A 10,689-nucleotide genomic window follows, 5' to 3' on the forward strand; every position below is an offset into this window, starting at 1 on the left:
GCCAGACGTTTCTGCGCAGTGACGTCATAGCCAGAGAAGATGGCGGCTGTGCTGAAGGCGGAAGGTAAAGGAGCTTTAAACAGATTGTTTTACCTCCGAACTCTGTGCTGCTCTCGACTGTCTGCTCTCGTCTAGCTCGCTCTGTTTTATACGGTATATCTGGAAAGGAGCCACCGCTGGCTGGCTCGGTGTAGCGTGCTGTGACCGGCAGGTGAAGCCCTGCAGCTGGGCTCCGGGACTGCTTTAATCACCGCGGAGGCGAGCCTGTTACCAGCAGCTAGCCGAGCTCCGCCGGTGGAGTTAGACGGCTAGCAGAGCAGCTAACACCCAAACATCCGCACTCGCATCTGAGTTCCCCTCCGAGTGTAGATCATGAGGGCTTGAATAAATGCAGCGCTGCGTTAAAACCTGTTGTTGTCTGGGTAACTGTGCTAATTGTTAACGCAAAGGCGTGAAACGTTAGCTTTGACCAGCCAGCTGCAGCTGAGCTCCCGCGGGCGGGGTGCTGTGCTCTGCGAGGCGGCCATAGCACCCATGAGAATCCGGGGTCTGAGCCCGGCCTGTGGAGACCGAGCCTGTGTGGGAGGAGGATGGATCCTCTACACAAGAGGCTCAGCGTCATCTGTTATCTGTGAACCTGCCTCAGTGAGCGTCTTGATGATTAGAACTAAATCGGATATCGATCAAGTGACAGCTGGCATGTTTTCTGTGTGTGTGTGTGTGTGTGTGTGTGTGTGAGTGACAGCAGGTGATGTTTGGGTTTTATTCACGAATTAATCAAAGAAGTGATTCTGTGGGTTAATCATCACACACTCACACCGTGAAGCTGTTGTTATGTAACTAAACACACACAAACACACTCCTATCCCAACACACACCCACTTTACACGCTCTCCATGTAAAGTGGGTGCAAATTCAGCTGTTGCTAGGCAACAGGGAGCTATTGAAGAAGTGCGTGGCTGTCTGTGTGTTTGTGTGGAGCTGGTCAGTTGAGATATCAGATGTGTGTGTTTGCAGCTCTTGTTTGTCATTGATCACACTGATGACCTGTTCTGTGTGTGTGTAGCGGGGCAGTGCAGGCCGCCTTGCCTTGTGTGAGACTCATCCTGCATGGACTCGTCACCATGAGCAACAAGGAGATGGTTTCCCCGGAGACAGGTCAGTCCCATCCACCTGCACACAGACAGTGACTGCATGGTGTCGCATTTGTGTGTCCATCAGATCAATGAGTTCTTCTTTAACGGATTTCTGATTTCCTGCCAGGCCTCACGAGCTGCTGTGTTTGGTGCTGTGTGTCTTACTGTAGGTGTAGCTGGTTGTGTCTTTCATTGTGAGTCAGAGGATCAATATGTCACTTCTTCTTGCAGTTGAAGTGTTTTAGCTCTTTCTGTCTTCTCATGTATTTGTTTGTGACTGTTTGTCCAGCTGGACCGCCTCTTAAACTTCGCTGTCCTTCTTTTATTATTTATGCTGTTTCTTTGTTATTGTGTCTGTTTTCGCTTTGATATTTGTTGTTATTTATCTTTTTTTATATATAAAACTATTAAATAAATGGAAGATTACATGTGTTTATTCTTATTTATTTAACTGGTTTTGTATTATTAGGGTTTTTGGTTCTATCTCAGGTATATTACTACTGAACTGTATATTTTAATATTACTGGACCTAGTTTTATTTCAAATAAACAGAATTTTATTTTATTACTGATATTTTATTACTATTATTGTTAGTAGTAGTTATAAATTATGCTATATTATTTTTACTTCTACCCCTTTCCTTCAAATCTGTTCTAAAAAGGTTTATTTTTATTGAAGTGAAAAAATGAAAAAATAATTATAAAAAACAAATATTTCAAATTTAACATTTTTTATTTACTGATTTAACATTTTTTATTTATTATTATTAATATAAGTTGGATATTTTTTTAAGCTTGTTGTCCACATTAGCTCTTTAGATATTGTTTAAATTTCATTTTCGTGTTGTATTACTTTCATTTTGTTTTTATTTAGTTTACTTGATCATTTTAACTTTATGTAAAAAAAATTGTTAAAAAAATTAAATCATGATTAAACAAAATCATTTCATAGCGTTTATTCATGTTTTAATTCATGTTAAAAATTTTAGATATTATACAATTTGTAATAATTATTATTATTATATGTATATTAATATGTAGTTTTTTAAATAATAATAACAAACTCTTCAGAGCAACAGCTAGATGTTTGTTTTGGGTTTTTTCAACTAGCTGAAAGAAAAAACGTCATTAGTCGGTTAAAAGATTTATTTTTGTTTAATTAATGTTTGTGTTGCTAGTGTTAGCAACACTAACACTAACGGTGTTAGTGTTGCTATGACGATGTAATGGCGCCCCCTGTGACCTTTGCTCTCTGATGGAAAGCTGTAAATAAGGGAGGTGGACAGTAAGAAGCCGTTTTGTTGGTGTTCTGTGGTTTTCTGCTCTGTTCGCGTGTGAAATGACTCAGTGAAAGGCTGATCGCAGGTCCTGTACTACAGGACGGTATGAAAACAAGAGTGCAGACATATTAATCTGATGAAATCAAAGGATGAACCTGCTGGAGGGCAGATGTTAGGAAGCTCCTCTGAGGGAACATTAGAGACGCTTTGGTTGCCGAGGCGTCTGCAGCTGTTTAATTTTACCTGTTTTAAGTCTTTACCAAAGTCTGACTGCAGCTCACAGCGTTACGTCGTGTAGGATTTCATCGTGTGTAATCTGTTTCAGCTACCAGTGACATGGAGATGCTTCGGTCAGATAACGCCCTGCAGACTCACTGTGGTCTGATGATGTTTGCTGCTGTGGAGCTCTGCTGTGTCAGCTGTGTCTCAGTAAACCAAACAGAAGAAGTCAGTGCTGCTCTGACTCGGTGACCTCATCCACTAAACTCTGTTTCAGTGTTTCTGAATGCTTTCCTACTTTTAGACTCACTGACAGTCTGACATTTCCTCTCGATGAAATCATTAGTGAATGAGCTCCTGGGTGCTTCGGTAACATATCGCGGAACAAGTGTCCCAGTTTCCTGCAGTACATCAGAGTTATAGTGGGTCCCCGTGTATCTTTACTGGTGGAGGAGGGGTGGGGTTTGTGAGATCTTCAAGCTCGGCTCCTCTGTTAGAGACCTGAGAGTTTGAGGGTCAAGATTAGCAAAATAATAAAGTACAAAAGAAAAAGAAAGAAAGATGGAGGCAGGCTGGAAAACCGGTTAAGTCTCTAATTGAACTTGTTTATATTGTAAAGCCAGTGATGGTGCATGAAGCCCCTGACAGGACATTTTCATACCTTTAACTCGTTGAACTTTGGCACGCAGTCATCCACACGGATCCCCGCGCCCAGCTACACCTGAGTTCGGCGGCTTTTTGCTGCTCGCTGTGGTCAAACTGAGGTTGCACACGTTGCCAACTCAGACGCGTCTATTTTTAGTCTCAGTTGTGAGTGAAACGCTGGCTCTGCCCAGCTGCGATTGGTGGAACGTGTCCACGGTCTGACACTTTGTTTTTCTGTTCATCAGTCCTGGGTCATTTTGTCCTTCATGTCATATCCTGTAAAAACCTCTAAAAAAGTGTTTGTTTGTTTTTACCTAAAAATGTGACTGTTTTCCGCCCTCTTTGCTGAGATCCTGAGATATTCAGAGATTAATGTTCAGGATTCGGGCCTTTAATCGGTGCTTCTTCCACATCGCATCATCTACCTCCACCTCTTCCTATCCCAGCATACTCCTCTGTTACACCAACCCTCTGCATGTCCTCCTTCATCCTTGAACCTCCTCTGAGCTATTCCTCTGTTCCTCCTGCCTGGCAGCTCCACCTTCATCCTCCACCCTCCCTCCTCTGCACATGCTCAGACCTTCTCAGCCTCTCTGACTGAGCTGTCCCTGTGATGGACTCATTTCTAATCGTGTCCTCTCTCACTGAGGGTGATGATGATGAGAATTTGAGGTGTTTGTCCGCATCAGAACCAGCAGAGCCACTAACTGTGTGTGTGTGTGTGTGTGTGTGTGTGTGTGTGTGTGTGTGTGTGCGCAGAGAACAAAGGACAGAGGAAGGTGTTTCTTCCCAACAAGCTGCTCGAGTGCCTCCCTCGCTCGTCCAGCCTGCCTAATGAGCGGCTCAGGTGGAACACTAACGAGGTGAGTTCTCGTGTGATCCTCGTTTCCTGTTTGACGCAACCGGTGGAGGCAGGAAGTGACATCACACGGAGGATATTATCATTATCACTGTTTAAAACAACACACAACAGACCGAGGTAGGATCAGAGAAGCAGGTCAAGAATGAAAGCAGAATTTCAAACTTTAAAGGTAAGCTGTTCTATTACCCACGCTCGTGTCCTCCATCACTGCTGTTATCATCACTTTTAAGTGAGGACTTTCGGGGCAGGCTCAGAGGTGCGATCCCTTTAAAACTGGTGTTTACTTGCGACTTTCCCCGCAACCCTCCCTGCCCCAGAAAGACAGTCAGAGAGCCCTTGGGCCTCCACCCACTGTGAGCGTAGGTGACTGCATCAGGTCGGACATGCACGTGAATACAATGGTAACAATAGCAGAGGGGCCGTTCTTTAAATGTGAGGCAGAAACCGTCAGTTTGAGGAACTAAAACCTGCACAGGCCTCGCTGCTCTGAGTGTTTCTGCTCTGATAATCGAGCTGCTCTGATAAATATGAAACAGAAACTCAAGAAGTCCCGTCATTTATTCAGTCTGCACACGCCACACTGTCTAAACCTGATGAGCCTGTTACAGTTGACAGTTCCCGCCGTCACCATCTGTGGGGTTTTCTGACTTTGAAAGGAAGATTTGGCAGTTCCAGCGTCGCAGATGTGGCTGATTGTTTTATTTTACATAATTATAACTCGGATATTCTGGTCGTTCTAACTAACAACTAACTGCTGCTCAGTCCGATGTTTTACTGGGACATTGAAAGCCTCCTGAAGTTTTCGGGGTCACGAAACGATATGACAGAAAACGTTTTCTTTAGCGTCAGCAGAAAACGTTTCATCCTGTATGTCGACTGTAACGCTGTTTTTACGAGCAGTTCACTCTGAGCTCTACGTGTGATTTTAAATCATGTAAATCGTCTTTGTTTCTGCAGGAAATCGCTTCCTACCTGATATCCTTCGACAGACATGACGAGTGGCTCTCCTGCACCCTCAAAACCAGGTACAGACCCAGAGCACACCTGTCATACACAAACAGCTCAGGGCCTCTCTCCTGTTGGATTTTATTGATTGATTGATCGGTTTGTGTGTCAGGCCGAAGAACGGCAGCATCATCCTGTACAACAGGAAGAAGGTGAAGTACAGAAAGGACGGATACTGCTGGAAGAAAAGGAAGGATGGAAAGACGACAAGAGAAGACCACATGAAGCTGAAGGTCCAGGGCATGGAGGTCTGCAGCACGTGCACACACACACCTGAGCACAGCTGCTCCCCCTGCAGGACGCACAGTGTCACAGCACAGCAGAAGGAATACTGTTTGTGAGATTATTGTGGGAGGAAATAAGATGCATTTGCTGCCCTGAACATTATCTCTATGAATAAAGACGAAGCTCGTGTCCACATCCTGTTTTAGATCAGTCAGTTAGTCCAGGCTGCAGCAGCGACACAGCGTCTGCTCTTATTTTGAAAGGATCGTGCTGTTCTATTAGCGAGTGTTGAGGCTGATCCCTGCTCAACTGTGCTGGTCTCTGGGTTTCAGTGCCTGTATGGTTGCTACGTCCATTCCTCCATCGTGCCAACATTCCACAGACGATGCTACTGGCTGCTGCAGGTCAGAATAAACACCCCGTCACACACACATTAACACACACCACGCTGCCACTGGTTTGCAGCCAGTTTTCCAAGTGGTGTTGATTCAGCGCTTACAAGGAACCATATAGAAAGAAGTTGTCCTCAGCTTGTTTACAGGTTCCTTTTATTTACTGCAGTGTGTGAGCGACTGCAGGCTTAAACATCATTAAGATTAAACAACACTGAGATTAAATGTTGGTGTTTCCACTGACAAAGTTCAGAGCTCGAGTTTACTCCTGAAGTATGATGCTGAGTTCCCTAGTTTATTGATAGATGCAGTTTATTCTTCGAGTTTAGTTCCCAAATTTGTTTACTGTTTTTAATTTAAAAGTAAAGTTTAGGATTTAGTCTCAGACTGGTTCACCAGTTATGGTACTGAGTTTAGCTCAGAGTTTAGTTCCATGTTTTTCCATCGTTTTCAAATTTTAGTCTCTCCTGGGGTTTAGTTCCTTACTCAGAGTTTAGTTCCCAATCTTGTCATTTAGTTACAAAGTTTAATCTAGTATTAGTTCCAACCTGTTACCCAACTTGTTTAGTTCCAAATTTAGTTGTAAAATTTAGTTCCCAGTGATTTAGTTCTTACCTTAAGACCATGGTTTGTAGTTCCCAAACTGAACTTTTGGTTCCCAAGTGGTTACAGCTTGTTTTCCAGTTAGTTAGAAAGTTTAGTTCCCAAACTACACCTTTAGTTCCAGCGTTAAGTCCCAGACTTATTTCCATGTTTCATGTCTAAGTTTAGTTACCTGGGATTTGGCTCTTGACTTCAGACCAGAGTTTAGTTCCCGAGTTTAGTTGCTGTATTTAGTTCCTGGTGTTAGTTTCCAAGTTTATTTACCAGTGTTTGATCCTAGATTTATTATTTGTTTTGTTATTTGTTACTTGAATTCCTGAGTTTAGTCCCTAGTTTAGTTACGAGGCTGCAGGTAAGCACGAGCAGAGTGTGAGGGTCCCTAAAACTGCGTATCAGAACTAAGACATCAACTGCAGGCTATAGCAAGTGTACGCACTTGCAGTCTCAGTTAGCAGTACTTTCCCATGCAGACACATGCACATACATGCAGACACAAAATAATAGAAAAAGTAAACCTAAAATAGTATTAATCAGTGTGTTTCTGTGCGACAGAACCCAGACATCGTGCTGGTCCACTACCTGAACGTGCCATCCCTGGAGGATTCTGGGAAATGCAGTCCACTGCTTTGCGCGGTAGCCGACCGCCATGACAGCGTACGCTGGAGCCGAGACGACCTGCTGAGCCAGCTGAGGCCCATGTGTATGCACGAACACCTAACTGCATGTGTTTGCCACGTTGTGTGGATGCAGAGTGTGTGTGTTTTGTAGTACTAATGTGTAGTTTTACTGCGTTTCAGTCCACAGTATGAAGTGTTCAGTTGGTGCGGGAGATTTCAGTATTGAGGAGTTGGTTCAGCAAATCCTGGACCGACAAAGAACCAAACCACAGCCGCGCACACACACCTGCCTGTGTAACACTGCCCAGGGTGAGCCCTGAACACCTTGACTGTGACATCGCCATGACATCACAGAGTGAAACTAACCACCCGGCCCTGTTTATCTCTGAGCACAGTATCATCCGGAGTGAACATTCCCCACCGATGTAACAGCACCAAGCATCGCATCATCTCCCCGAAACTCCCACCCTCTTCCTGTAGGCCATCCGCCTCGCCGGTGTCCTCTGAGCTGGGGGAGGTGGGGAGAGGAGGAGCGGGAGGAGAAGCCAAACTGCCTCACCTTCAGGCTCAGACCAGCCCGGCCTCATCTCCCTGCCCCTCGTCCACGTAAGTCATCCGCACAGGAAAACGAAAAGTTATCAGTCGAACTGTGAACGTTCCTGCTCGAGTCCTTTTGGTTTGGTGGTTCGTTTTAAGCGAGATAGCCCAAAGAAAGCAAAGAAAAAGCCATAAAGCACTTCAATTAAAATCGTTTAAACAGTCATTGGCTTTGTTGGAGCATCTGTAATTCTCGTTATTGTCCTTTTGAACTGTTTGATCCCGAGAGAAAAGCGTTTTATTTTAAAGCAGCCCTGCCTCAGATTCACACTGACTCTGCAGAGAACACATATGGACTCACTGATTGTGAAATTCATGAACAATTTGTGGCAGAAAGTTGTCAGAGGGTATTGATCATGATCATTGATCATGAGCTCGTTTCCTGATTGATCGATTAGTCCTGTTTGTTTCCCACAGCTCCTCCTCCTCCCCGCCTCAATCCCACCGAGCTGCTGTCACCATGAGTAACAACGGTAACGGTTTCTACGGAGACCGCCATGGCAACCTCACGACGGTGGCACTGCCACAGAATGCAGTCATTGTCATGGCGACTGCTGCCATAACAGGAGAGGGAGGAGGGGGCGGCGTGGCGAGAGCGGAGGAGGCGGGTTTGCGGAGGAGCCTGTCATTCACCGGCTCTGGGCAGTTGCTGCTTTCCCCGGCCCTCCCTCCCCCAGGCATCAAGCCCACCTCCCCTTCCCCTCCAACTTCCTCCTCCTCACCTGCCCCCCCTTCCCTCCCCCCGCCTCCTGTGCAGGCACCAGGCGTGACCACCCTCTCACTCACTCTTCTGCCCTCCCCGGTTATTGGAGGCCTTCTCTTAACCCCGTCTTCCTCCAACACATCCACCTCCCTCTGCTCCCCACCACCTCCTGCTGCCGCTGTCTCCCCACCCTCTCCCCCCTCCTCCCCCTCCCCCCCGCCGCCTCCCCCATCCCTTCCCCCTGCCTTTGATCCTGACTCGTTCCTCAACTCCCCCAAACAAGGCCAGACGTACGGCGGCCCTGTTCCTCCTCCTTCCTCCTCGTCCACCCCCATCTCTTTCATGTGCACCACCTCCTCCCCCTTCTCTCCCCCCTCCCTCGCTCTCTCCCTGTCCCCCACCTCCACCCCTCCATCCTCTGTTTCCCCTCCTTCCTCACTGTCCTCCCTCTCATCTTCCTGTGAAGTGGACAGGAGAGACTCAGTCCTCCCTCTTTCTGCCTCTCCTTCCTCCTCCTCCTCTTCTCCCCAAGTTCAGTCTACAATGCCCCCCTCCCTATCACTGTCTCCCACGTCCACTGTGGCCCCGCCCCTGCTGCCGCTCTGCTTGGAGCTCGGAGCTCTGGGGGAGTCGGAGGCAGTGAGGGAGGATGCAGAAGAAGAGGTGAAGGACAGGAGAGGGGAAGATGATGATGATGAAGGAAGTGCTCCTCCCTCTAAACTCGCTCTCCTGCAGGTGAGGATGTGCTCGATCTATTTCTTTTTAAAAACCTTCAGTGGGGGACTGTTTCCTGTAGCAGAAGCTTGTGACCCTCCTCCTACATCAACACCCTTTTTATTTCTCTGCCTTCCAGACAAACCATGCCTCCTCCAGCTTGGCACCACGGCAACAGACCATTAGCAGTTCTGCCTCCCTGCTCCTGGTGTGTCAGAGTGCAGCGACCCAGGCCTGCCAGCCGGCCAGTCAGACTTACCGACAGGCTGACGAGCATCAGCATCCGTTAAACCCCGGGCAACACTCCAGTCACCTGTGTATACCTGAGGCCCTAACCCCAGCTCAGACATCCCGTCAGCCCTTGTTGCTGCAGCAGCAGTCTTCAATATTTGCCAATAGTGACGCTAACATGGACTCCACACCTGCTGCTGTTGCCATGGATACTGCTATCCAGGTGAAAGAGGAGAGCAGGCGGGGCTCCGACTCTGAGGACACCTGCATGAACACTCAGCTGGAGGAGGAGGCGGAGCCCTGCGAGCGGGGAGGGGAGGAGCTTGACATCTCCTTTGACAGTCAGTTTCCTGACCTCATCTCTGACCTCATGACAGAGGAGGCCAATCCTGTCGCGGCTCATTGCGCTGCCGTCTCCGCCGTGCCAAGCCCTGCCGTGTTTCCGGCAGGAGTCCGCTACGTCGTTCCTCCCCAGCCCTCCCCTTCCTCCTCCTTTCTCCCTTTTCCTCACCCGCTGCCCGCCTCCTCCACACGCCTCGCTTCCATCACAGACTTCTCCCCGGAGTGGTCGTACCCCGAGGTAATCAGTCGCCAATAAATCAGCTTCACAGTCGAGCAATCAGTCAATAGAAAATCAGTCAGAAAGTTTACAGTGAAGGAGTCCAGTGATCGGGACATTGATCAGACGAGTCAGTGATTGATGCTCTGAGCTTCTTTCACAGGCAGGGTGGAGTTCAGCTGCTCGTCCACAAGAGGGCAGCAGAGTCCAGCAGCTGATTCAGACCAGTCTCTACCTTCACTGTCGTCATTGTCATTATTTATCGTCAGTGAGGTTTTATTGCTTTAACTGAGTAAAAGTTAGAAGATTGAACCTGATGTCCATAAAACGACATGATGCATCGATGCAGCCGACTGGGATTGGCCTGTTCACTATGGTCAGACCCTCCTGCTGCTTCTTGTGGTGTTGGAAATTTGTACAGGCCACGTCGTACATTTATCACAGAAGTACAAATCACACATCATAAGCCGCCCCCAGAGAGAGAGCTCGTGGCACGATGATTTCTTTGTGTTCTTACTCGTCTCGCAATTGAAAAATGTTTTTTGTTTCATTCTTTCTAACTGAGGGAAAGCTGGCACAACATGACCAATTTAAGACGACACAGCTACAAGATGCAGTGACCCAGAGTCTCCATTTCAAATTGGGTAGAAAGGGAGGACTTCAAACTATAGCTTTTAAATTGTGTCGATAGGCCAAACCAGTTATGATTAAAAAATGGCGACGGAAAGCGGGCGAGTGGAAGAAAGAGAGAGAGTGAGTTTTCATATTCGAGACATTAGTGACGCTTAGTGTTTGCAGGCTGTAGTTAGTGTGTTGTGTTTTGTGTGTCAGTTATGCTGCTGAATGTCACATTTGCTCCACAAAAGCCACCAAAGGCAGATTCCAGTGGAAACGCTTCATCT

General features: G+C 47.0%; 1 protein-coding gene across 1 annotated transcript in view; it reads left to right on the top strand.

The window, feature by feature from the left end:
• The first annotated feature begins 9 nt into the window (after positions 1-9).
• The window catches only part of camta2 (calmodulin binding transcription activator 2), a 26,769-nt gene continuing 16,089 nt past the window's right edge, over positions 10-10,689 (top strand). Inside the window, exons 1-11 of the mRNA XM_013916048.1 lie at positions 10-64; positions 1,067-1,158; positions 4,039-4,142; positions 5,099-5,166; positions 5,259-5,394; positions 5,704-5,775; positions 6,919-7,066; positions 7,164-7,292; positions 7,379-7,589; positions 7,998-9,018; positions 9,137-9,808. Coding sequence (XP_013771502.1) covers positions 1,125-1,158; positions 4,039-4,142; positions 5,099-5,166; positions 5,259-5,394; positions 5,704-5,775; positions 6,919-7,066; positions 7,164-7,292; positions 7,379-7,589; positions 7,998-9,018; positions 9,137-9,808 — 2,595 coding nt within the window. The 5' untranslated portion in view covers positions 10-64; positions 1,067-1,124. The remainder of the gene's footprint in view (positions 65-1,066; positions 1,159-4,038; positions 4,143-5,098; positions 5,167-5,258; positions 5,395-5,703; positions 5,776-6,918; positions 7,067-7,163; positions 7,293-7,378; positions 7,590-7,997; positions 9,019-9,136; positions 9,809-10,689) is intronic.

Source organism: Pundamilia nyererei, unplaced genomic scaffold (genome assembly GCF_000239375.1).
Source record: "Pundamilia nyererei isolate P.nyererei 1_Seehausen unplaced genomic scaffold, PunNye1.0 scaffold00439, whole genome shotgun sequence".
In the NCBI taxonomy this organism is placed as follows: domain Eukaryota; kingdom Metazoa; phylum Chordata; class Actinopteri; order Cichliformes; family Cichlidae; genus Pundamilia; species Pundamilia nyererei.